The following is a 27,812-nucleotide window of genomic DNA, read 5'->3' as shown; positions in this document are numbered from 1 at the left end:
AAAAACCTGATCCCCGAGTGCTATATGCCAGCGGGACGTGGTAGGTTCCTGCTCAGACTGAACAGAGGAGCTCTCTGTAGGGCTGGGCGTGGGTGTCCTACAAATCAGCTGGTACCCAAATCCTGGCTGGCCCCCTTCCCAGCTGGGTGGCCCCGGGCTCCTAGTTAACCTCTATGCGTCTCACTTTGCCTGTTTGCAAATATAGGAATAAAAGTTTCTACTCAAAGACTTGATGTGAGAACTCAAGGAGTTAATAAAAGCAAAATGGCAAGCTAGCACGATGTGGTTGGTCCCCCTTGCCTTAGAAACCCTCCTTACTACCTCCATGTCCCGTGATCTTCTCTTATCCAGTACTCCTCTCCACACACAACCGCCCCCCACCCCCAATCTTTGGGAAACGGAGCGGCAAGGAGCTGACTGCACCTCTCCACCAGCAGAGCGATCCCCTGGGGCTTTAGGGGGCGCCAACAGCCTTTTTAACTCCTCAATCCGAAGTGATTTCGGGGTTCTGGAAGTCGCCAAAAGCGCGCGGCGAGCTAGGTGCCTCCGAAAGAAGCCAGGTAAACGAGTTCAACGTGAGCTACGGAAATTTCAGGCAGGTCCGCAGCCGGCAGGCAAGGGGTTCCCCGAAGGCAGAGGAGCAGAGAGACGCGGAGATCTGGAAAGCACCCACCACCCCAAGCCAGGCTGCAAAGGCAGGGAACTGAGAGTTGTTGGATCAGAGAAGGAAAAGAAAAAAAAAAAGGCAGGGGGCGGGGGAAGCAACAGGAAAGTGGAAGAAAGAGAAGGCAAAAAGCAAGCGCTGGGAAGCAGAGTTCTCAGGGGGACTCAGCGTACAACACCTGGGCAGGGGGTCGGGAACAAAGCTGCGGCTTCAGGTGAGAAGGGCTCTTGGTGTTGTCGCAGAGAGGGCGCTCCTGGGAAGCCAGAGTGGGCTGGGGATGCCGGGCGCCCCAGCACCCGGGGCGCGCTCTCGGGCACCACTTACCTTCGCCAGGGCCGCCCGCACGCACTTCCGGGGGCTACGCGCTGGGGGCGCAGGGCCGAGCTGGGGGACCTGGAGCGGGTCACCGAGGTGAGAACTGGACAAATCGGTACCCGGGGCTTGGGCCGGAGCTGGCGCCTCGGAAAGAAATCCCAGTGGAGGAGTCACCGGGGACTGCGCGGAGAGCGGGGTCCCCGCCTCGGCGCTCACGGGCGATCGCGCAGAGCCCCGCAGACGCTGGAGGAGCCCGAGTCAGTGAGAGGAAAAGGTTGTCTCATTTCCTTCGGTCTCCCCACTCCTCCGCCCCCTCTGCTCCGGACCTGCCCTCCCTCTCCCCCGCCCCCTTTCCCAAGCCAGCGGCCCATGTGGGCGCTCAGAAGACGCGAAACCTGAACAGTTGCAGCGTGCGGCGCCTCCCTCCTCGCAGAGTTAGTTCACGCTCCCAGCCTCCTGCCTGCCCCCCACCCCCCGCGCTTCCGACCATCTCCGGGGCCCCGGAAGGCTCCCCATGGGCCATGCCCACCCAGTCCCCATGCTCCGGTCTTTCCCCCTGCTGGGACGAGCCCACATTTAAAAGCAGCCCTCTCAGCTCTTGCCAGCATCCATCCTCTCATTTCTGTCCCGCTGCCTGCTTGGAGCCTGAATTAAACCACTCGACCCAGACAGGAAATAAGTACTTACTTTGTTACCGTAAATTTGATCAACTTCCCCCCCCCCCCTCAGTGGGGAGTTTAAAGCCTGATGCATAATCTCGAAGTAGCATTCATTTTGATTGGAAGAAGAGCAGCTGAGATTTTTGTTTGGCCTTGCTTATTCAGAGTTGGGGTTTTGTTTGCTAATTCCATAATTATTGAGAGCCTAATAAACTCTGAGGTGGGCAGAAACTAAGCAGAAGGGCATATTGCTCCTAGGCTATCGTCATTGTCTAGGAGCTGGCAGAGAGGAGGTCCAGGGATTCGGTGGTTTCTTAAGAGATAGTCAAGGCCTGGAAGAACTTTCTGCGGACTGAAAACAGCATGGGCAGAAGCAAGCTGTATGAGAAAGCCCCATGAGCAGGCAGTCTAGCAGAGAACACGGCCAGGATGGGGGGTGAAGGTGGGCAAACAGGGAAGAGAATGTTAAACGAGCCTGTGGAGAGAGGACAGAAACAGCAGGGAGCAGTGGGATAGAATTGATAAGACCTAGTGACCAAGAATCCAGAGGCTCCTAGTGGCAGTGGATGACCAGAATCGCAGAGCATCTCTGGAGCTGCCACTCCAAGTGCGGTCCTGGGTCTGTAATGTTAACATCCATTGGGAGCTTGTTAGATATGGGGACTTTCCAGCTCCACTTGTTTTACTGAATCAGAATCTGCATTTGCACAAATCCCCAGAGGATTCAAATGTTCATTAGCATTTGGGAAGCACTGTTCTTTACACCATTGACTGTATATTAGAATGACTAAATTAGAAACACCTGGAGAGCTTTAACGACCACTAGGAGACCCCTGCTCCACCCCCACAAATGCTTATTTAATTGGTCTGGGTTGGTCTACACCATCAATATTTTGGAAATGCTTTCCAGATGACCTAATATAGTCCCAGTGGAGAACCACTGTTCTAGACTTATTCAAGGGCTACTTCATTTAACCTTGAAATGCAGAAAGAAAAAGACCACCTGTTCATGGATGAAAAGTTGTAGCCCTAATAGAGGCAACTGTCAGCTGGAAAGGGCATTGCCTAATCAGGGAAGCAGATTCTAGACTCACATGGCCACTAAATTATTATCTGCATTTGAACCAGTACTTCTCTTTAAGGCCTCGGTTTCCTTATCTGTAAAATACGCACCTGACTAACTTTACACGCTACCCCCCGGGATGCAAAGTGCCGTCCTCAGAGCTCCTCTAACTCCCCAGATGCACCAGCAGGCAGAGGAAGTGGTCGTGTTGAGAAGAGGGCTCTCCTGGTGTAGCACTGTGCTACACAGCCGTGCACACACGGCAGAGATCAAAGGACTGTGTGCCTAGGGCTACACACATAATTGGTGCCCAATAGACATGTATTAAATGAATGAATAAACAAATAGGGCACAGGTGCCAGTAGGTGGCATAGACTTTCCGTGGACTGGCCCTAATCCAGAGCCTATGCATTTGCCCTCTGAGCCAGAGAAAGGACATTTGGAAGCATTCTGACCCATGACCCAAGCTTTGGATTTAAAACTACTACTATTAAGAACTAACATTCACTGACTGCTTGGTACATACCTGGCATCGTGCTGAATACTTTGCTTAGCATCGCCTCATTTTGTCCTGATGAAGATACTGTTGAACCCCTGCACTGGTTTCAGGAATCCCAAATATGGAAGGAAGTGAGCTGCCATCTACAGTAGCCTCTGCCTCTTATACAGGGGGACACAGGTGGCCAGAGAGTCCCACTGGGGGGTCTTCCAGGTCAAGAGCATGCATCCTTGCATAGAGATCAACCTTGAAGGACGGGTTTTGGAATGACTATTCCAGGGTCCTACGCCCTCAGAAGCTATCTCACTGGGGGAGTGTTTTGAAATAACAAGTTGGGCTCCAGATCAGACCCACTGAATCAGAATCTCTGAGTGGGACTTTTAAAAAAATATTTTTTTAATAAAATAAAAAATAAAGAAAACCTCTGCAGGTAATTAAAACAGCAGTCAGGTTTGAGAACCACGTCTATAGGAAATGCAGAGACAAAGCCTAGGTCCTAACAGATAAGCTTACAAAACAGCAAGGAGCTCAGTCTAGTAATGATCTCCAAAACTCATCAGGAAAAGAATATTATCAAAATCGTTCCCTGTCCAAAGCATGTTAAGACAATGCCAAGCTGACAAAAGTTCTTGGACTTATCTCAGCCTTGCGTGAGTGAGGTCATCCCCACATGGTCAAGGATAGGAAATCTTGATCCATCCCCAGAAAGGACAAATGATTGAAACCAGAATCCTTGCCCTTCTGCTATGGCATCACTATTTACGAGAAGCCTTCCAACATGCAGGGCTTATGAATTCCAGAAGCAGTAAATGCTCTCCAGGAGCATCAGGGCAAGGCGGTCATGTAAACCGAGTAATGAAAGACAAAGGAAATTGCCTCATGGCCCAATGAGAGGCTAATGGATGTGTGGACAGAGGCACCAATGTGTCACCATTAATGATGGCACTTTAGGAAAATCAGTAGGCTGAGACTTTTAAAAAACGTTTTACCTTATAGTCATTTCATATTTATTCTTCTTAGCAAAAGTAAACCTGAAAAGAAGATCTGTACTTGTTTAAAATATTAGTGTGGGGAAGCAGGACAATTTCTTTTTCTCTCGCTTGCTTGCTTGCTTCTTTTTTTAACCCACTGTCTCACTTTTGCCATTAACATTCCCCAGCCAAGTAATGGGATTTCTGTTAAGGTCCATGGATACCATTAACTAGGTGGCATTTAAATTCATTCGTTTCATAAGAGCCTGCTGAAATGAAACTAGTCATTTGATAGTATTAGCCACTGGCAGCTCCTGGACACCAAAGGTTGAAGAATGTAGTGCCTCACATGTACAGTCCAACCTTTCAGCAGCTTTTTACAAGGTCTCATAGATGCCTTTAATCACCAAATAAATCAACGTTGATGGTTATGCACCTTCTGAAGTTCTAGTTTCCAGATGTAGACAAGGAAATCAAAAAACCCATGTTCACCAGGCCTTCTCTTTCTTCTCAGGGAGCGACGGTCTACCTGCAGAGGAGGGGATGATAGGAGCACCAGTCAGTGGCTGCAATGAAATTTTAACAGAAGCAGCAGCCCAGGGAAAATAAGCACACAACTGGTCCCCCCAATGTTCTAATCACCTTCCCCACCCTTCTTAAAATGTCCTGTGCCCAGAAGGGATGAGATAATGAGGAACAAGCATCCATTAAGCATGTCTTCAACCTATTGTGACTTGGAAGCTTATCTCTCATTGAATTATTTCCTCATGGCCCCTAGTCTGAAGACTAGAGTTTTAAATACTTGTGGCTAAACCACTTTATCTTGCTCAGGCTGATGAGTAGAAATCAAAATATTTCTCTAGCCTGTTGCTGCTGCCCAATACTAAGTTACCTCTAATTAATGACAGGTTTTAAATCAAAACATATTCCCCAGTTCAAGTATAAACATAGCTGAGTGTAAATTGTGCTTCTTTTTTTCCCTTCATTTTCCATAGGGAGAGTTTCATGCCCAGGCTGACACCTCTACTTTTTCATCTTGGCCAACAAGGTTAAATAAGCATGAACAGCACTTTAATAAATCATCCACACAAAATACTCTGTTACAACCAACAGGAAGCCACTGTAAAAACGAGAGGTTTCAAGCATAAAAAATGAGGCTGTGCAACTATAAAACATGCCCAGTGAAATTGCTAATAGTTGATCTTTAAGAAAATGCAAGTGAGACCCCTACCACCACATATGACCCTAAATAGCTGCGTATTAGGTAAATGTCTATTTTTATATTGAAAATACCAAAGATTCTCATAAAATTGAGACATCCATGACCTATTAAAAATTATACTTCCTATGTAGCAAACTCTTAAGTCACATTTTTAAAGGAATGAGAAACTAGTACTAGAGTTCAAAATAAAGTATAAACTTTGAATTAAGGTAGCTCAACTAACAGCGTAACTGAGCCCTCTTTCGGGGCTCCCTTACAAGGCTGCCTGCACCCCTCCCAAACTCCTCAGACTTCTTTTCTGCAACTGTGAAGGCTCTGAGCTTGAGAAATTCATAGAGTGATTTGTTCTGAAAGATAAATGGGCAAACAGAACAGAAAACAATACATGCCAAACTCTCCATTTCCTTGAAGGGTGGGCACTAACTAGAACAGATGGTTGTGGAACTTCTGAACGCTCCGCCGAGCATTCACTTAATCAGTTCTCTAAGTGATAAATTTCACAGTAGCAAGTTCTGGAACACGGTGTCCTTATAGAACAGGTGTGTTAGATCTAATCAAACCGAATGAATGGCAATCTGTTCATTACCCCAGTGCCCAAACTGGAGGGATTTCCATTCCTAAACTGGTACCTGCCACCAGCAACCAATCAGCTGCCTGTGTCTGGACCAGGTTGCTGGGAATTGGGATCTACTTTGTTTTTTTTTTCCGGGAGTGGGTGGGGATGGGGCAGTGAGAACAAGGAGTCTAAGTTTATGGTCCCAACAGGAAATGGGATTACAGAGGAGGCACTGGGATAAATAAAATTCTGATTAATTTGCTTCGCCAAAAGGTCCACACTAGGAATCTTTTAAATTAGGTTGTATGATTAATGTATTTATAATACAATGCTTTTGATTTATTTTTAATGGTTTACTATACTTTTCAGAAGCATAGGGCTTACTTGTACAGTAGTCTTCCCTTATCTGTGATTTTACTTCATGGTTTCAGTTATCCATGGCCAACCCGTGGCCAAAATATTAAATGGAAAATTCCAGAAGTAAACAATTTGTAAGTTTTAAACTGTGGGCTTTACCGAGTAGCATGATGAAATTTTTCTCAGTCCCACTACTTCCCACCCAGGATGTGAATCACCACTTTGCCCAGCGAATCCAGGCTGTATATGCTCACCTGCCCGTTAACCACTGAGTAGCCGTCGAAGCTTTCAGAATGACTGTCTCGATATCCCAGTGCTTGTGTACAAGTAACCCTTATTTTACTTAGTAATAGCCCCAAAGCGCAAGAGTAGTGACGCGACAATTCAATTATGCGAGAGAGAAACCCCAGAGGCCTTCCCATAAGTGAAAAGGTGAGCGCAGTGCAGTGAGATACTTTGAGAGAGAGACTTCACACAGCTTTCATTACAGTATATTGTGATAACTGTTTTATTATATTATTATTAGTTGTCGTTAATCTTGTACTGTGCCTAATTTATAAATTAAACTTTATCATAGGTGTGTATGTATAGAAAAAAGTGTATATATAGGGTTAGGTACTATATGAGGTTTCAGACATCCACTGGGGGGTCTTGAAATATATCCCCCAAGGATAAGGGGGGACTACTGTAATGAGATGTGCAGGTGATAGAGCTGCCACACAGATGTGTGGCCTCAAACCTCCCTGCCCCCGGGGCACATGGGAAGTTTCGTCAGATCTGGGGGTATTCTCTGTGCCTCAAGCTCCTGCTTACTGGACCTTCTTCCTTGCTCAACTTCCTCGTCCTTGTCTTTGAGCTTCCCACCGCCTCCCTCCCCTCAACCTTGAACACGTCAAAATCTGGCCCATCTTTTAACGCACATTAATAAGTTACTATTAAAGAAATCTTCCACGTTGTATACCCATTGATAAATATTTTCCCATCTTTATTTCTTTTCATAACCAAACCTCAGACAAATGGGTATATTTATTAACATCAATTTCTTAATCTCCATTCAGTCCTCAACCTACTGTAGTCGTGATATGGAGGTAGAGGGAGGTTCAGAAAGAAAAACTTAAACCTGGGAGGTTGAGGACGGCCATTGAGAGTTAATTTGCATGTCTATAGCAATTTAGCTAGCTGCATAGTTATCTTACAGAGCTGTGCTGCCAGGGAGATGGGCCGGGCCTTTCTGAATGTATCCTGGTTTGTGATTCAGCCCTGGAGATCACAGCACACGCGTTAAGCCGGGAGTCAGTTCCCCAGTTACAGTGCCTGCTCGAGAGCTTGGTGGTGGTTTGCTCTGTGTCATGGGGCCACGCCTGCTGGGACAAACAGTGGCAGCCAGAGAAAGGCAGATGATATGTAGGACAGGCAGAGGTAGCCCATTGTGGAAGCAGTCAGAAACGGGATTACAGAGGAGGCACGGGGATTTAAACTCAAACCCAGCAGCCATTCTTTCTCTTGGTCCTGCGGCTTGGGAAGGAGAAGGGCTCTTGGCCATGCAGTTTGAAAGAGAGCAGTGAGAAGGGAGAAGTAAGCAGGAAGCTACGTAGTGTATAGTGAGAAAGGCGGCCATGCAGCCTGGACTAGTGAGAAAAGAGACGCTGCTGCTGTGATCGTGCCTGCTCTGCCTGACTCCGGACCTGTGAAGGCCTTCCTTGAAAGATCCCGACCGGCTGCACCTGGATTTTACCTGGACTATTCAGACCTGTGCCTTTCCTGAGTTTCTCATGATCCAGAGTAATACGGCCCATGCCGTTCTGGACTATTATACAGATGTTCGTGGCAACACAGATCCTGCACAGATAAGAAAATGGGAAACCTTGGGGGATGTTTGTGGCTAGTAGCCTGGTGGGGAGCCTGGGGAGTGCTGGGTCTCATGGGAAAGGAGGGCTCGAGCTGAGGTGTGTATGTATAGGGAAAAAGGGTGTATATATATAAAAAGTGTATATATATTCCAACCTTCTCCGGAGGTTGGAATGCTGTAAATAAAGACCTGCTCCTTCCAGCGTTAGTTGTTGGGCCACATGCACGGCCCCAGCCTGCTCCGTAACGGTCTGGTTTCTGTTCCCAACACACCACAGAAACTGCCCTCATTCAAGTCGCAGATAGCCTCCAAATTTCGAAATCCAGTGGCTGCCCCGAGCTCATGTCGGTGACCTCTGGCAGTGTTTCGTTGCTGACCTCGTGTTGGTGACCTCCGGCAGTGTGTTTCCTTGTTGGCCTCTTCCCTTTTCCCAAGCTCTCTCGTCTTCACTTGCGCACCTCCCCATTTCACAGATCCCTCCCACCACTGGGATCGCTTCTGCTCTGTGAACTTCCTTAAATGGGTTGGCTTCATAACAAACACATCTGTTCACATCGCTAAAATTTTTCAGGGGTCAGCCACTCTCTTACAGGATAAAGTCTAGACTCCTTTGTATGGGATGCACAGCCCTCATGGTGGGCCCCTGCCTGCCACTCCCACCCATCCGGTAACAACCTGTCTTACTCTTTGAGTATCCACCTCTTCATGGTCTTCCAAACATACCAGGCTATTTCATGCTTCTGTACCTCTGTACAGAATGTTCTCAACTCCACCCCCCTCCTCCCCTGAAGAATTCCAGCTCATCTTCTAAGGCTCAGAACGAAAGTGAGCAATTCTGGGAAGTCTTCCCTGCCCCCAGCCAGAGACAGTGCTCCCTCCTGGGTGCCCAGCATCTGTGACATGTATTCACTTTGAGCTCTGCACCGTGTCACCTCACCTGGATCCGTGTCCCCTCACCTGGATCCGTGTCCCGTGAGGTAATAGGTGCTTGTTCATCTGTTTCAAGTTTGGTCCAGTGCCAAGAACCTTGTACGTGCTACTATCTGATTAGGATGCAAGGAACCTCACATTTCTTTTATTTCTCTAAATTGAATTTAACTTGCCCTGAGCTCTCCACTGTCCCCCTGAAAATTTAATCTCAGTCACTATTGGGAATGCCTCCTCCCTGCTTCATGGGGAGGCCCCTGGTGAGTTGTGCCATACAGAGCATGCAAAAAGGGCCCTCCGGGCAGTGTCTACACTGGCACCTTCTCCAGGCTCACTGTCCAAGCCTGCGTGCAACCAGGAGGCGGTTTCTTCTGAGGCCTGGGCCTTGGGATTTACTTTTCCCCCACAGGGTTTTTTCAAGGCCATAGCTCTTAACGCTTAGTCATTTCTACCTCACCCCACACCTGCCCGGGTTGTGGGTGTTGTGGGTCCAGGTGTTCATATCCCATGGACGCCCCCAGTGATCCTGCTCTTTCTTTCCTTTTCAGGACTCAGCCTTCAGTCAGGCTGTGCACCCTCCCTGCCCCAGCATAGCGCAGCACCTTTCCCCTCAAGGAGTGTAGGCAGCTAAAACAAAAGCAGGAAGAATAAGTATGTCTTGTACTAGAAAGTCTGTTTTCAGCCCTACAACAACAAAAACCCCGCAAAGACAAGGGTATGCCAGGGTCTTACTACTTTCTGAGCCAGAGGAGAGAAGGGCACCTACAACAAAGAAAACACGACACAAGAAAATATCTCAGTAAATTATTCTGTCCCATAACCTTCAATGAATTTGTTCAATTATTTAATGAAAGCTGAAATGTCTATGAAAAAAATATGCATGAAATTGCCCTCCCAAAGAGAGACACCCCCTCCTTGCAGCCCACCTCACTCAGTCTTAGCCTTCTCCTTCCTTCCCCAGAGAGAGGCCTGGAATCTCACGGACCCTGCCTCCCGTCTGTGACCCAGGAACGCATTCACGTGGCTGAGTTTATTGGAGCTGCTGACTCGGATTGCTGACACGGGCATTCGCAGGAGCTGCCCTAACCCACTTTCTCTCATAGATGATTTTAATCTCTTTAATTCTTGCCCAGCCTGTGAGAAAACCGAAAGCCTGGTTGGAAGGAGCAGGAGATAGAAGTTGCAGGTCATGAGTTGAGGTGGTTAAATCGTAGGGGAGGAAGCAAACGCGTGTGTAATCCTTTCAGGAAAACAAGTATTACTGGAGAGGAGGAAACTGCCCATGTAACTTTGTTCCAAGAATAAACAGCACATTTTTCCTCCCTGTTTGCTTTTCTCTCTTTGATCCCCTTGAAACCCTCTGGAAATGCCTGGCTAGCAATTTTGCTCCCCTCGGAGGCTGGGGAGATGGAGCCAGGAGCACTCTTGAGATTCCTCAAACGAGGCATAAGTAGGGCTCCCGGGCAATGCTGGAGCCACGAGGCCTGTGGAGGGGGAGAGGATCTAGACGTTTTAGTAAAGTTTAATCACCACAAATATGCCACAGTGTTTCCAAACATGTCATCATGATGCCCAGAAGCTGTTTAAGATGAAACAATAATGGAGAGGGTCTGTGACCAAAACCACCGGGAGCCTTGGGAGTTGGAAAGGAAAGAAAAAGCAGGGCTCGAGCGGGTTAATGTTTAGCTCTGGCCCCAGGCGGTGGTAAATGCCTGCTCGCAGCGAGGCTGAAGTGAGCATGCCCCCTCCACGGGGTGTTTATGGTTCAAATGCTCTAGAAACAGTTACACAGATTTCCCCTCTTTTCCCAGGTAGCTTCATTTCAAGGGAGTTTCAGGCAGGCCAGTACCAATGAATGATAAAGGCCTTGGCATCAGACAGATCTGCATTTAGTTTTGGTTCTTCCACTTTTGTGGAGTCAGGAAGGTGAAGTACTCAGTATCTGCATCTGAGCATACTTACAGGGTGGTCATGAAATAGCGAAATGGTGCCTGTAAACTTAGCATTTTGCTTGACTCTGTGTTCAGTAAATGCCAATCCCTTCCACCACTGACCCCCCCCCCAGTATACATGTATTATTCAAATCAGAAAATAGTTACTAAGCACAGACTAATGGTAAGACCTGTACTAGGCTCATGCGGAAAGCTAAGACATATTAAACCCTCTCAGTGGGAAACTGCATATAAAATAATCAAGCCTGGAAAGCGTCAAGCAACTGGGACATGTGTTATCATAAAGCAAACTGCCGTCCGTCCTAGCGGTTAGGGAGGGAAAGTTTTACGGGAAGGATTAGGCTTGCTCTGGACAGAGACACAAGGAACAACCAGGCATGATTTAGAGAAGCTAATAGACTTGCCTTGCTTCATAGGATACTCTTAGAGATAATTTGGGAAATATTTGGAAAGGAAATTGGGGAATGCAGTAGATTAAAGATGGTGGCAAATTCTTTGTCACTATTCCTATGAAGAAGACGACTTTACTTCTATTCTTGAATCGGGGCTGGTTCCATGACTAGTTAACAAATAGAACATAGCAGAAATAATACTGTGCCAGTTTTTGGACCTAGCCTTTAAGAAAACCAGTAGCTTTTACTTCCTGCTTCTTGGAACTTTGCTCTTGAGACTTTGCCTCTTTGAATCCAGCTGCCATGTTGTGAGAAGCCCAAGCCACATGGAGAAGGCACGTGTGGGCTCTTTGGTCAAAGTCCCAGCTGAGCTCCCAGCCAACAGGCAGAGTTAAGGGCACCATGTGAGGGGCCATCTTGCGTAGTCCAACCCAGTCAAGCCCCCAGGTGACTGCAGTCGATACCACATGGAGCAGAAGATCTCCCCAACTGATCCCGGTCAACCTACAGAATTGTGAGAGATAATAAAGTGGAATCAAGTTTTGGGAGCGATATGTTATACAACAACAGCTAATTGAAACAGGAAGGACCTTGTGGGAGGCCTTGAAGGCCAAACACCAAAGTCTACACTTTGTCATCATCATCACCGTCACCACCACCATCATCATCACCATGGAAAGAATTAATAAATGATAACCATGTGCCAGGCCTGTGTTGTAAGTTTTTAACATATTTAAAATTTTTAACCTGTTTATGAACCTGTGTGGTAGGTACTACCACGTTTAATAGTCAAGAAAACTAAAATTTAAAAAGTTTTAGAAATTGGCTCAAGATAAAACAACCAGGAAACAGTAGAGAGGGGATTCAATTACTTACATTCTGACCGCTCTCAAACTTGTCATCGTCTTTCTGCAAAGAGAATGAGCAATGCTTTTATCAGAATAAGCATTCTGATAAATAATCTTGGGAGATATAAACAACTCTTCCAGCTGGAAATTGGCAACCAGTTTGAAAAACACAAGCTGCCTGGGCTTGTCAAATAATTCCAGGCAAGAAAATGTCAATATGTCTAACTCCCTTTGTTCAGTGACTGTATAGAACATGAGACAATTTGGGAAGAATAAGAATGAAAAGTTTTTAATGGGGGGTTTGGTAGGAAAATAGAAGCTATTGTGTCACCTATTCCTGCATAACCACACTTCCCCTCCCCCCAAAACTTAGTGGCGTATAACAACAACAATCATTTATTATCTGACATGGTTTCTATGGGCCAGGAATTTAGAAGTGTCTCAGCTGGGAAGTTCTAGCTTGGGGTTTCTCAGGAAGTTGACGGGAGTTTAAGCCATCTGAAGACTTTCCTGGAACTGGAGGGTCCTCTCCAAGGCAGCTCACTCACACTGCTGGCAAGTTGGTGCTTGTTGTTGGTGGGAGGCCTCAGTTCCTCATCAGGTAGGTAGGCCCCTCCAGGGCACTGTTTGAATAGCCTCATGTCTTGAAAACTGGCTTTCCGCAGACAGAGCACTTCTTTCAAAAGACCATGGCAGAAGCCACAATGCCTTTTATGATCTAGCCTCAGAAATCACACACTGTCCCTTCCATCTTACTCTGTGGACTACACAGGGCCATCCTGACTCTGTTCTGGGAAGGGACTCCACAAAGTCATGAATACCAGGAGAAAGTAATCATGGGGATGGGGGGGCATCTTGAAGGCTGGGTACCACATTCCTCAATCTACTCCAAGTATTAAAGACTTTAAAAAAGGATATTTGAGGCTTCTATCTGTTCGCAGGTCTTGAAGCAAAGGTCAAGGAGGCCATTTGTGATGATCTCAGCTTGCATCACCATCATAAGAGGTTCTGAAGAGCTTACTTGAAAGCTGCTCCAAATATCAGAAAACTTTGAGAAATTTCAAACATCCATCTCAGCCAGCAACTCTGAAGTGAGAGCTTCTCTAAAGGCTACCGCTGGCTATCTCAGCTGCCCACAGCACCAGAGAGGGTCATTCACTAGAGTAGCCTGAAGCCACTGAGAACCTCAAATCTGCTTCCAGCGAGTGGGGTTCCTCCTATCTATCCACCTTCCAATATGCAAATTCCTCTCACTGACTGACACTAATTTAGGATCATAGAGAGAAGGAGATTCTGGGAAATGTTACTCTTGGCCTCTCCTTAATGATGTAGGGAGTCTGTGGAAGCAGCTGGTGGTCATGCTGAGCTGACAACAGATAATCCCTCCCAGGCTTTGAGGGGTTTTCAGTCAATGAAACATGCAAAATAGTATGTATTTTGGCTCAAAATTTATCCTTATGCTCCAAAGATGATAATAAACAGTTTTAAAAAAAAATTTTAAGTAAGACATGCTCACAAACAAGATAAACATTTCCATGAATGAGATAGTAATGAACGGAGGCTGAAGCCATGAACCTATGGATCGAGAAATGGGCAGAGAGGGTTAGAACCCTACTTCTTCAGGAATGTCATGGACTGAATGTTTGTGTCCCCACAAAATTCGTATGTTGGAGTTCTGATCCCCCATATGATATTAGGAGGTAGAACGTTTGGGAGGTAACTAGATTTAGATGAGGCCATGAGGTTGGAGTCCCCATAGTGGGATTAGTGTTCTTACAAGAAGAGGAAGGAACACCAGAGCTCACCCTCTCCAGGAGCACAGAAAGAACTCACGTAAGCACACCATGACAGGACAGCCTTTTGTGAGCCAGGAAGCCAGCCCTCCCCAAGAGCTAAATGTGCAGGCCCCTTGATCTTGGACTTCCCAGCCTCCAGAACTGTGAGGGGGAAAAATGTATGTTGTTTCAGGTACCCAGTCTATGGTATTTTAATACAGCAGCCTGAGCTTGTTAAGACAAGGGATTTCAACTCCTGGAGGATGATAGGACTCAAAAGCCCTCTGTGCCTGACAATAGACCAGAGCTGGGCTGGCCAGGTGAAAGGTTACTGAAAGCCTCGGGCTATGGCTTGTCGGAACTCTCTCCTCGGCTCTTGTCACCCGTCCTCATCCTGAAGTAGAGGCCTGAGCCTGTGTTATCTCCTCACTGAAATCCACAACTTCCTTGTATTAATTTTATCTTTTTAACCCCCCCCAAATTATTTCATTAGATTGACCAGTATATATTGCTATCTTTGCCTTTTCTTACATTCTGAATGTATTTCTCTTCTTGCTAAGATATATTCTTTAATAACTCTTTCTTCAGTGGCTTATAAAAGGTAGAGTTTGTCTTTTTTATGCTTCTGAAAATATCTTTATTTTTTTCCCTCTTGTACCATAGTTTATTTGGATATAGAATTCCAGGTTGACGTGATATTTCTTTATAACTTTGAACATATTATTTTGTCTTTTGGCATTTCATTATTAATGAAATGCCTTTTGCCAATCTAGTTGTTATTACTTTCCCATTAACTTTCAATAATTTCTCTTTATCATTCATGTTCTAGAGTCCCCATTAACATGTCTAGTTGTGAGTTGATTCCATCCTGCTCAGCACCTTGTATGGTCTTATCATCTTAAAATTCACATTTTTCTATAGTTCTGACATTCTGTTATTATTGCCTCTACTATTGATTTTCTGCCATATGCCATTTCGTTTACTTCATATTTCTTTATTTCTTATTTAATTTCTTTTGGAAAATTTGCCTGACTTCCTTGTCATTTCATTCATATTTTTTATCTCTTTAACTGTATAAATATAGCTTTCTATGCAATTTCTACCATTCTATACCCTAATTCATCAATTACAGAGTTCCCAGCCTGGACTTTATCCTATGTATTGATTTGTATTTTAAATTTCAGAGACTATACTAACATTTTTCCAAAATTTCTGATTCCTCTTGTTTTTGTATGACAAATTTTTTCCATTCAGGATTCACATTTAAATTGTTTTGTTTCACAATTTCTTGTCCTTCTTTATGGTATATTATTTTGTCTCTTAACTCTGTGGATAGTGTATTTATTTACTTAATAGTCTATTATATAGATTTACTATGTGCTAGATCTGTTCATTACTTATAACAATTCTATAATGATAATCGATATTATCATATTATAGATCAGGAAACTAAGGTCCAGAAAGGTAGTTTAGTAAAGTCAACCTTGCAGAGTAAGAGAGTAAGAAAGAAAAGAAAAATTCAAGTTTATTATAATGTTTATTTCTTTTAAAAGGGTGATTTTGAAGGAAGAAATGAAAGATATTTTGGTACAATATTCTTATCAAATTAACCTCTAAATTATATGCAATTCTAATAAGAAGAACAAAAGGTCAAGAAGTAGCTAAGATGATTTTAAATCAAAGAACTTACCTACAACCTATATAGACTTACTATAAAGTAATATAGCAAGTAAGATAAGATAGTAACAGCCCAGACATGGACAAATAGATCAATGGAATAGAATAAAAAGCCCAGAAATAGACTCAAGTATGAGTCCTTGGGATAAAGTAGATGAGGCATTGTAAATCACTGGGGGAAAGACTATTCAATAAGTGGAACTGAGACAATGTAATTTCCATACGGAAGTTTTCATGGCTGAAAACTATCACCGGATCTCTACCTCACACCATTCAAAAATAAATTCCAGATTTTTTGAAAAAAATAAACAGCATCTATATAACCTTGGAAAGGGAAGGGGAACTCCTAAGCAAGATAAAAAGAGCAGAAATTAAAGGCTTGATTAATTTGACTAAATGTAAAGCTTCACTACAATAAAGGCCATTTTACTGAGAGGATAAAAATTCCTTTTTTATACTCCCAGAAGCAGAACATAATGGGTAATTATTATACGAAAATGCTAGTGACGGGAAAATAAACAGAAAACAACACTGAACTTTCATTTAACATTTGTCTATATGACAAAACCGGAAAGTCTGACATATTCCTATTAGCCAGGATAAAGGAAAACGGGAATTGTCAAATGCTGCAAATATAAGAGTAGTTTAGTTCAAGCACTTTGGAATCCTGTTTCATAATAATTGCAACCTGGAAACTGACAACGCAGCAGTCCCCGCTCTAGGTTCATACCTCGGATGAAATTCTGAACTTATGCTCTAGAAGGGAGCTCTGTCTGTAGTCACAAAATACTGAAGCTGTCCCAAATTTCCATCAGAAGGAAAACAGATCAGTAAGCATTGGTATATACATATGATATAATATAATGATGCAATTTAAATGACTGCACTGCATTTTTTATATATCAACAAAAATACATGTTAACAACAATGTTGAGTGGGAAAAGTCGCATAACATTATGTTTCATATGTTACCACTCATGTAAATTCTACAATATCAGTTATGGAGTATTTGTGAGTATGTATGTATTTATGCTTTTACATGACCGATGCATGATAGTTCTTGCTTCTGGGGAGGGAAGGAGGTACATGGAATTGGAGGAGTGAGCAAAGTAGAATTCAGCTTTATTGTGATGTTTATTTCCTTAAAGAGGAACTAAAGCAAACATGATAAAATGCTGGCATTTATTTATTTCTGGAGTTGGGTACATTGATGTTTATTGATGTCTATACTTCTTCTGTATTTTTGCAACAATTAAAATAAATCACAGAGCCATTGCCCTATCAGAGCATGTGAATCCATCCAAATGGTTTAATGATTTTCTGTTTTAACACTCACCAACAGTCTGAGAGAACAGCACCAAATGCAGGGGCCGGGCTCACCTTGACGCCCAGTTCTAAGAGAAAACAGCCATGATGGAGTTGGTGGCCCAGACTGGCCAGAGGGCTCCATATGCTGCCAGAGCCATGCTGAATGCCACCAGCCTGTCAACGTTACAGCTGCCTCAAAGGAGTCTTCTTGTTCCAAGAGCCTACCTCCCTCATACGTTGACCAAGGTCTGGTCAGCCCAAGGGCAGAACTGAGGAAAACCTGACTAGGGTTGCATTTAGGAGAGAGCCAAGTGGTTCCTAAAACTTGCAGCCACACTAACTCTGAAATAGAGCGTGTATTCACCCTGCAGATTCCTCTCATGGTTGGGATCAATAAGCAGAGGAGGAAGGTTGGTTTGTTTGTTTGTTTCAGAAAATGCTGAGCCCCACGGGATTTCATTACCTAATCTGGATGGCTCTCAAACTCTTTCTATCCTAAATTCTAATTCCAATTGTGCTGGCAGGTAAACTGGTTCCAATTAAGTGGAGTTAATTCTCCAGGCCCAAATCCATGCCATGCCAGTTAGCTGAATATGATCAACTAAGTAGTCAGTAATTCCCCCAAAAAATCAGAGTAGAGATTGATAAAATAACATCCAAATTTTCCAAACAGGGAACAATGTGGATCCTAGAGATTATGCCAATCAGATGAAGTCTAGAACATATTAGTGCCTATGAAAGAAATGAAAGTGTGAATGAAAGGCAGCATTCACATGAGTTTTGGAACTAGGCCAAGGTTTGGCCTTCAAACCTGGGAGGCCTGCTCCACCCTTTAAGAGACATAGGACCTTGCAAATTTACTGAACCTCAGACTGAATTCCTTAGTTTATCACTTAATAACCTAAGTTAGAAGAATCATTCCGAAACAACTATTAATGACTCTATCCCAGCCAGGAGCTGAAGGTGGAGGTAGTGGAAATTCTAACGCACTTTGTGAGGGTGAAGCCTCCTGAGCGTGGACCCCAGTCTGGTCAGCAGAACATCAGTGCGGCTCTGACCGGCTGCCTGCAGTCAGAGTGCTGAGGCCTTGCCAGATACCATCACACAAGAACCCCGATCACATGGGAACCAGGTCGCAGAGGAAAACCTCAAGGGATTCAGAATGAATCTCAGACTGAAGAAAAAGAAATGTATAAGAAACATGATAATTACAGTCCGATATTTAAAGGAGGAAAATGGTGACTCGAGAATCCCACCTGAAGCGAGGCTGCCACTTATGAGTCGGGAGAAGAGGGAGACATCGTTAGCTATGCCACGACCCAGAACACACAGCTCAGCCCCCTTTCTGAGCACACGACTGTCACTGTGTTCTAAAAGTCTAATCTTAAATGCAATATCGCATTCTTCATCGCACCTGGAACAGAAAATAGGTATCAGTGAAACACTGGAGAAATTTGGAAAAAGTCTATCCTTGAGTCAATTATGGCACCTACATCAATTTTCTTAGTTTTGTTACGTGTACCGTGCTTATGTAAATGTTTATTCAGATTCCCCTGGTTTTCCTCTTTAAATATTTGAACTTTATGTTGGTAAGACTTCTTCTGAAGTCTTGAGTCGGATTCTAGGCAGTAAACTACCAACCTAGGAAAATAATTGTGAAAAGCCATATGTACAAAGATAATCATTACATCATCACGCACACCCATGAAATTTGGAAAAAAGTGTTCAACGATATAGAAGTCGTTAAATTATGCTGCAGCTGTATGATTTAATGTCTTAAAGCAATTACAAATGTTTATGAAGTCGATATTAACATGAGGAACTGTTTATGATGTAATATGAAATTTAAAAGCTGGATACAACTCGGGGTTGTAACCCTAGCTGCTATTAAGCAATTGTGCAATTTAAGCAAATAGAAAAACAGATTAGGAAAAAACTCAAAACTAATACACATTTTCACTGGCTATTGGGTTGTGGTTATCTTTTTCTCTATTTTCTAGGTTTATCTTGTAGGTATTTATGTATTGCTTTCATAATCAAAGAAACCTATAAAAAGATTTGTGCTCATTTCATTATGTAAACAGTTTAGAGGTCAATCTCTCTCTTCTCTCCCCCAGGCTTTGCCTGACTGTAGAAAGTTAAAGTACTGAGAATAAAATTCTGAAGATTGCACAGCATAAAGTAACTCATAAGGATTTTTTTTTAAAGAACATGAACTATGGCTTAATCCATTAGAGCTGAGGGGAAAAAAACCCCAACTGTCTACGTGCTTCCAAGCAGTCACAAATGGCTTAGAGGCAAGAAAGCCATCAAGCCTAAAGAGTGTGCCAGAGATATTTCAACTGCTGTGAGTGTCCTGTATGTAAAGATGAAAAACAAAGCCAGAGGGGGAGGGATTAGAATCTGTCACAGACCTTGGACAAAAAACCAAAATTACGTCTTAGTGCAGACAAATGTTCGTAAAATAAGTGTGGCAACAGTCCAAGCTGAAAAACATATATTTAAGGATGGCATTTATCCAGAACAAAGATTTAAGTCTCATTACCCAAAATGCTTCATGCAACTGTCAAATACAGCCCGGAGAAAACCAACTCAGGGACTTGAAATGCCACAGGCAAAACACCAAACGCAAAGCAGACAGGGCTGCATTGTGTCACCCAGCGCCTGGGCTCGGCTGAGCCAGGCCTTTCCTTTCCACGAGGGTTCTTACAGAACACCGACGAGAACAGACTCTCACGCATGAAGATGAAGGAAAGCATCGTCTCCTTGACCGAAGGAAAAGCCACCAGTGGCACCCGCACCTGTGCCCGACGTGCGCCACCACCCTCAAGCATTTAGGAAGAGTGACTGCTGCAGGCACCAGACAGGAATGACTGACCCTCCACAGGCAGCCTTCTAGCTGGGCATTTGGTCTTCCCCCTGGTGAACTGAGCGTGTGCGTGGACTCTGGGTAAGCTTTACCGGTAGTCTTGTATGCAAGCCAGAAATACAGGCTGTTCATCTCTAATACCAGAGGAAGTCAGGAAACATTTTAATAAGTGTTGCTTCTATAAAACATTTACATGCCTGTTACTGGGTCCACTTCAATTTTTGCCTTGTTATCGGAGAACTGACATCAACAGGTTTAGTTGTTATTGAACCTATGGACTGTATTCATAGTTTAGTCTACACTGCATATGCCTGTCTCTAAACTTCAGAAACACAGCTTCTTCCCAGGGGACACAACATAATTTTAATCCCAGCAGTCTCACTGTTAGAGGTGATATTCTGTTGTTTTGAACATGCCTAAACTTTCCATTCCAACAGCAGCTACAGAATCTTAAGGAATGATTTGTATGCACCAAAATAATTTGGAGCTCTCTTTTCATACTTTGAATTCATTTCCATGAAATATTGACAATTTCCACAAATGTGTATTCCCGCTGAACTCGGGGCAGTTTGATAAAGGAAAATACATCCAGTTTTAATATGAATGCCTCACTTCCTTCAATCCATCAGAGGCCCTCGACTTTTCTCCCTGCACTTTCAAATGCTTTGTCACTTCGCCAAGCCTGTAAAATTCTCTGAGCCACTGAGAGCCTGATAAATGGGATCTCTCAGGGTGTATTTTTATCCCAAAGTTCTTGATCTGAGAACAAAAATTCAGTGAACCTCTTCAGATGACACTAAATAAAAGAAACTTTAATTCTCTGGTTCACCTCGTCCAAGTATCTTCCGAGGTGTAGTCCTGAAGAAAACTGAGCCTGTCGCATTCTCTCTTCCTTAGCGTGTGGGAAAGCCTTCATAGAGAAACTTTCCTGATATAAGATGAATGGAAGCTGGGGTCACCCGCCTTCTCTGTGAGCGTAAATGTAGATGCCAGTTCTCCTTTCAATTATAGTGGCCCATCTGTGACATGTGGACTAAATTTACCCAAGGTATTGTGTATATTAGTGGGGAGGAGTCAAACCCAGGGGGTATCAACCCAGGATCAAATAACATGGAAATTCACTGAATACAGAGTTTATCTTCTTTACCTTTTCCCATTCTCATGGGTGGGTGGGAGTAATAGAGAGAAATTGGGGTGCTTGCCAAGGCCCATGGTCCATGAGCAGAATTTTTCCTGCCCACCTGCGGCAAGGCCTACTCAAGGAGAAGTTGCAAGGGCACGTATTTGTCACAGGCATGAGTGACTTATAAAAATATTGCCCTGAGCCACAAGCCACAAGCCACAAGCCAAGGCTGTTCTGTGAGATTTATGGCCGGTTTGTTTCGCTTCATTCAGCCCAGTTTGTTAGAGGACAGTTTTGTTCTCAGAGGACATATCACTGAGTAAGGGCTTTCTTATAGTCATGTTGCAACTTGAAAACTGACTAGGATATGAATATGTAAATTATATTCAAACACAATTGAAACATGCAGCTCATAAGTCAGGATAAGGCCTTTGGGGAAATTCCAGTAGACAAAACTGTCATAGATAAATTTGAAGATGGATTTTTTTAATGCTGTCTGGGTTCCTTCCTTTTATTTATCCTCTTATATATATATATATATGTATATATATATATATATATGTGTGTGTGTGTGTGTGTGTATAGCACAACTATAGCTAGATGAGAATATTTACATTAATTGAGCAACCCCTCTAATCTACCTCTTTTCTCTATTGCTCAAGAGAAGCATCTAATATTCCAGAAGTACCAGAATGAATACACACCAGGAAGGATGACTTCTGACCTGACTCAAGACGGCTGACAGATCTCACAGGGCAACCTCTCCCTTCATTCCAAATTCTTAGAGAGGGTGATCTGTTCTAGAAATCAAGATGTACCTGTAGTGCACCAGAAATCAAGAAAAAAATCACTCAAACGTGGAATACAGATAGACTTGGAATGAAAAAGTATACCACAACCGAAACATGCACAGCAGAGGGCAGCTACAAAAGGTGACGTGAAGAGAGGGCACAGGAGAGTAGAAAGGAGGGTCCTCAGACTCGCTAACAGGGTTTTTATATAAGGTTCCACACTAAGAGGTACCAGCTGTGTGGAGTCTTGTCTCTTTCTGCCTTCCCATCTCCTACTTGGATGGATCCACTTGGACCTGGCAGCAAACCACACTCTCTGTGAGCCCAGAGATGAGCCATGAGCGTGTGTGCTTGGGAAGAGAAGGGGACTCTTGCCTTAGGCAACCACCACCTCCTGCAAATTGGAGGAACTCTCCTGCCTAGGAGCCTAAAGATCGGAGTAACATACCCAGCAGCCATGTGCTCTCCCTGGGCTCACTGTGCACACCAGCACACAGACACAGCAGCATGAGATGCCTCTCTCCCACCTCCCACCCTGTCCTATGCCGGCGTGCAGGCAGGGAATGCATGATGAGCAGTTGACAGAGAAAAACAAATACAAAGAATCACTCGCAGTCACAAATCATTAAACATTTGAGGAAAGCTGACACTACTAAAAAGAAGCATCAAACTCAGGAAATAGAAGAACCTGACCCATGGAAAAGAGAGGTAATGAGGCAACCAGAAACCCCCCCCACAAAGTTTAAAAAGACATAATTAATTGCAATAAATATGACAGATAAAGGACAAGTATGAAGAATATATAAAGAACTCCAGTAAATCAGTAAGAAAAAATACATACAATCCGATAGGAAATAAGGAACGATTCTAAAGAAGTAATTTATAGAAATAAAAATATAAAAACTGTTTAATCTCACTATTAATTGGAGAAATGCAAATGACATATTGTTTCCATCTTTGAGATAAAGATTTCTTAATATAAAATAATGGCAAAAATAAAGAGAAATGGCTGCTCTTAGGTCATGATCCAGCCACTTGGAAGGAGACTGAGGAGAATCTATTAAATGAGAGTTCTCAACCCCTTGACAAGGCCATTCCATTTTCTGTATCAGCTCAAGAGAAACATTGACATATGTGTACAAAGTTATGTATGTGATAACACTTGTGGCCAAATTATTTATGGCCACTTGTGGCTGTTTGTACCACTAAACCTTGGAAATAATTTTAATGTTCTCAAATAGGGAAATTATTAAATAAACTATGACACATCCACATTATAGAAAACAATAAGGTTTCTGTATTTATACAATACTCACATGGAAAACTCTGTAAGATATATTATTAAGTGAAGAAAACAATTTGTAGACAGTACATACAATAGATTCCATATCTGTAAAAAAGTTAAAATAAAAATATTATATAATTTTACAGGTACATAATGCATGGAAATATGTGCATAAAATAGAAAGTGTGTGCACATCTAACTGATAACAGCAATTTACCCCTGGAAGGGGAATGGGAAACGGGAGGTGGCAAGGAGAGATTTCAGCATTATTTGCAACATTTAATTATTATTAATGGAATATATACACATATTTTTTGAATAAAAGGTTACAGTGTCTAAATTTGGAAAACAAATTCAAATAATAGATTAAGTAGAGAGATAGTTAATTACTTGTTAGGTGATAAAGAAAACCCACACCCAGAACACCCCAAGGCATTGGTAGCCCACTCAGGTGGGGCACCGTCCCGATGCACCTGTGGCTGTGGGTGTGGCCTCCAGGGCGGGCACGTGCAAGTCTGCTGGGAACGCATACGTGGGTGGAGCAGCAGATCCATGTTTCTCTGTCTCTCACATAAATAAATAAAAATTCTTATAGCACTGGTGACTATTTTGCCAACAAGATAAAAGAAAGCAGCAACTCAATTTATGTTGTCGTCTTAAGGAAAAGAATAATAATTAATGACAAGTCATGGCTGCATAGCTAGAGCACCACATGCTGGCTCGGGAGACAACACAGCACTTTCTTTCTTTGAATACCAGGGCTCTCAACTTCTCTACTGCCAAATGAGAGAAAAAATGATCTCTGAAGATAAAGTCTTAACACAGAGCTCACGTTTGCTGAGTGTAGAACATCCACACTCATTTCACCACTGGCTTTCAAAAAAATTGCAAACATGCTTGAAGATAGTCTTTAGAAGATACTATTTCACGAAGTTTTTTATACACTTAAGTAGGATTTTCTTTAACATGCTTTATGCTCCACTATGCATGATTATCAGAGTCCCATGTGATAGGGAAACAAACCATTGTCTTTCAACTGATAACATCATGTTCTCAACACTTACTGGCTGTTCTGAGAATACTTACAGGTCCCTGACCAGTAATGGGTGGGAGAGGGCAGAGTGTTCTTTCCTGCAAGAATGGGAATAGCCTTGGCAGGTGTGGCTCCATTGGCTGGATCATTGTCCCATAAACCAGAAGGTCACGAGTTCAATTCCCAGTCAGGGCACATAGCTAGGTTCAATTCCTGGTCCAGGCACATGCAAGAGGCAACCGACTGATGTTTCTCTCTCACATCAATGTTTCTCTCCCTCTCTCTCTCCCTCCCTTCCCCTCTGTCTCATGTCCTTGAGTGAGGTTAAAAAAAAGAATGGGGATAGAACTTGTGAATACTAAGTCTTCAAAGTGGAAAAACATAAAGATTCAAATTGGTTAGAGGGCATGCTCCTTCCCAGTAGAAACAGAAAAGAGAGGAGGCTTTATAGTAGTAAGCCTATGTCACCGGCTATATCATCAGCTTAGGCTAGATTATCTGCAGTAACAAACATCCGTCCAATTTCAGTGGCTTCAAACAATAAAAAATTCCTTTCTTGCTAATATCCTATGTCTGTTGTAGGTCAGCAAGGAGGCCCTGTACATCATTTTCACTCAGGAGCCCATGATGTTAGAACACTCACCATCTGGAACATTGCCACTCACCATGCAGATGGAAAGAGAGGGTAAGATTCTAGAGAATAAAATGCTGTGACCTGGAAGTAACGCACATCGCTTCTGCTCATTGATTAGAGTAATTCATATGGTCCCACTCAGTCACAGGGGCCAGGAAATTAATTCTATTATGTGCCAAGATGAGGAGAGAACCATAAATATTTATGGAGCCTCAGGTTGGTTTACTCAGGGAATAGAAATAGTCCATCCTGCCCAGGAATCTTAACATAAGTAGAAAAGTTTTAGTAATATCCAGCGGAGACAACCCATGCATGTAGGTGGCACTGGGACAGGTCCCCCACGCTCACAATTTATGGCCAGTGGTGTCCGAAGCTGGCTGATCACCAGGATCACCTGGGAAGCTTCAAAAACTAGAAATGTCGGGGTCTCATTCCTAAGGACTCTCATTCAATAATGGCTGAAATGGGCTTCAAGAATCTGTATACTTACCCTCAGCCTCCAGGACTTTGCATAATTATTAGGTTTGGTGACTTTTGCTGAAGACATTCAGTTCAGCAGACTTCATGAAAGGTGATGCAGCTGGTAACACAGCCTGTCCAACCTCACAGACCACTGAGACTGCTGAATGGCCTGGGCAACCCACAGGGAGCCCCTGAGACCAACGCATGAGAGTGAAATAAACCCTGGCCGAGGGCCACAGCACCTACTACTTGTTCCTTGTTCTCATTATCTACTGCTGCATGGCAAACCATCCCAAAAGTTAGTGGCTTAACATAGCAAAAAGCATTTCATTTACTCATAAATCTACAGTCTGGGCTGGGCCCTGTAGATGGTTGTTCTTGTTCCACGTGTTTCCAGTGAGGGACACTTGACTGGACTGGGAAGATCTGTTTCCAAGTAGGCAACGAAATGCTGACTGTCAGCAGGGACTATTGACAAGGAACCCCAATTCCTCTGCACATGTGTCTTTATGGGGCTACTTGGGCTTCCTCGCAGCACAGCATCTGGGCCCAGAGTCCATGTTCACAGAGCAGAAAGTGGATGCTGCCAGTCTCTTAAGTCCTGAGCCCAGAAACTAAAACAGTGTCACACTGGCAGCTCTCTACTAGCTAAGTAGCTGCTGAGCCTGCCCAGATTCAGGGGGAGAGATGTTGCTCTCAGTCCCAACGGGAGACGTAGCAAAGAATTTGCAGCCATCTTTAATCTGCCAACATCCTTGCTCTGCCCTTTGGGCCTCAGGCTTCTCGTCTGTGAAATCAAAGAGTGAAATTGGATTACTCTGAGGGCCCTGCCAATCCCAAAGGCTATGAGTCACAGGTTCTTGTGCTTAATTTGCTGATTGACAAAGAAGCCCAGCCTGTGAGTCCCTGCTCTTTGTAGACCTGCAAGTGGTGAAAGCTAAATTCAGCCTGGGAGACACGCGTAGCTCATGCGCCAATGGTGATCCTGGGCACCCAGGCTCCTCCGCATTTCCCATTAAACTCACTTATTTTTCTCTCCAAAGCCAAAGTTGTAATCTAATCCCCAGAGCCTGACAGCAGCTGCCCTGGGGGCTTCCTAATCATCCACATCATTCTCACCCCCTCTCTTGTCCAATAATTCATAAGCTACACATAGCAATGAGTGGACAAAAAATTTCACCACGAGACTGGAGTAAAATGAAGGGCTTCAGTGAATGGGCTCTATTTCCAGAGAGTCCAGGTTCAAACACCCCAACACTACATTCTAGCTGTGAGGACTTGGGCAAAACGACTTCATCATTTAAAATTTTATTTTTCTGTTTTAAAACAGTGAGATAAATAGCACCTACCTCATAGAGTCGTTGCAAGAGTTAGTTGGCATAATGTATATAAAGCACTTAGCATAGACCCGGATCCACAGCAGGCGCTTGATAAATGCTAGTCAGTGTTTGTATTGTCGTAATGCAACAGTCACCCCAGTCATTGCTGTGCATTTTTCAGAACCAGTGAAGCGGACCCTGCTGGAGTAAGCAGCGTGAGGCCCAGGACACACTGCAGTAGGCCTGGCCGCTGCCCACTGGCCTCCCCACGCAGGGGAAGAAAAGATGACTGCTGCAAGCATCTCACTCCTGCTCTCCCCGCATCCAAGGGGAGTCCCGCGTTAGGTGAACATCACTGGTCGGTCGTTTACCAATCCCAGTGTGGACAAAGTCTCACCTCCTAAGCCACCCTGAGCCTGAGCTGAGGATCCACCATGAGCCTACCAGACGCTGGGGCTATGGCAGTGAGCAAAGCAGCCGAGGCCCTGCGCCCTGCAGAGCACATTCTGTTGTTGTACCACATCGCGAAGACTCTCCTTTCAAAGTCCCTTGGCCGAGCCACTCTGGTCTGCCCTGACCTTCAGACTCACATTCTAGAATCTGCAACTCTTTATGATACCCGAGAGCTTGCCTTGCAGCCTGTCTTGGGGGTGGGGGGTGTGCAATTGGAGGGGAAAGACTATACGCTCTGGACAACACTTTTATGACCGTATGGGAATATTTTGGCGAAGCAGTAAAGTGTAATTCCTCAATGTTATTGCAGAACTGCCAGCTCATTTCTGAAGAAATGCAAAACACAAACAAGCTGGCCTTGTTTGCTCCATCAATGCTGTACTGTAGTGCTGGGTGTAGGGGGTGGCAGTCCCAACAGCATCTTGTAATAGCCCTGCTGGCTCCGTCAGCAGATGGTGCAGGGCTCCAGTGCTTCCTGGATAAGGAAGAAAAGCCATGTTGCATATGGGGGAGAGAGTCAGACGTGAGGGAACCAGGCAACAGGAAACGCAGTTTGGCACTCCGGTGGGGGACAGTCAGCTCTCAGCAAAGGATGGGTACCAGCCAGCTCCCTCAAGGCCATGCCCTCGGAGTCTCTCACAGACATACACACTCTGACCCTTCCTTCTCAGCCACCTCCTGGATGGGATCCTCTGCCCCTTGTAGCCTCTTAACCATGACCTTCCCCAAGGTTTCTCTTCTGAGGCTGCTCACCTACTAGCTGTGGTCACCCCATGCTGTGGTCTCTTCACTGGCAGATTCTAGATAAA

At 44.2% G+C, this 27,812-nt stretch overlaps 1 protein-coding gene across 3 annotated transcripts; it reads left to right on the top strand.

Moving 5' to 3' along the window:
• On the top strand, positions 1 to 27,812 carry LOC128780937 (uncharacterized). Of its 3 annotated transcripts, none has more exons than XM_053924595.1 (3): positions 1 to 878; positions 24,718 to 24,820; positions 26,732 to 27,812. In XM_053924595.1, the coding sequence occupies exons 1-3, from the start codon at positions 281 to 283 to the stop codon at positions 26,952 to 26,954; spliced, it is 924 nt and encodes a 307-aa protein (XP_053780570.1). In that variant the 5' UTR covers positions 1 to 280; the 3' UTR covers positions 26,955 to 27,812. The 3 variants fall into 3 exon arrangements, 1 of the variants encoding a protein (XP_053780570.1); XR_008426877.1 differs by lacking the exon at positions 1 to 878 and adding an exon at positions 19,724 to 19,984; XR_011651234.1 differs by lacking the exons at positions 24,718 to 24,820; positions 26,732 to 27,812 and adding an exon at positions 10,044 to 10,721.

Source organism: Desmodus rotundus, chromosome 5, assembly GCF_022682495.2.
Source record: "Desmodus rotundus isolate HL8 chromosome 5, HLdesRot8A.1, whole genome shotgun sequence".
In the NCBI taxonomy this organism is placed as follows: domain Eukaryota; kingdom Metazoa; phylum Chordata; class Mammalia; order Chiroptera; family Phyllostomidae; genus Desmodus; species Desmodus rotundus.
The sequence above is the reverse complement of the archived record's forward strand: the minus strand, read 5'-3'. Positions and strand labels throughout refer to the sequence as shown.

Excerpts from the sequence above, each read along its gene's own strand:
- LOC128780937 (XM_053924595.1), top strand. The coding sequence starts at position 281 with ATGTGGTTGGTCCCCCTTGCCTTAGAAACCCTCCTTACTACCTCCATG. Across the intron at positions 879-24,717 it reads GAACAAAGCTGCGGCTTCAG|GTCAGCAAGGAGGCCCTGTA; the intron begins GTGAGAAGGGCT and ends TGTCTGTTGTAG. Across the intron at positions 24,821-26,731 it reads CATGCAGATGGAAAGAGAGG|AACCAGTGAAGCGGACCCTG; the intron begins GTAAGATTCTAG and ends TGCATTTTTCAG.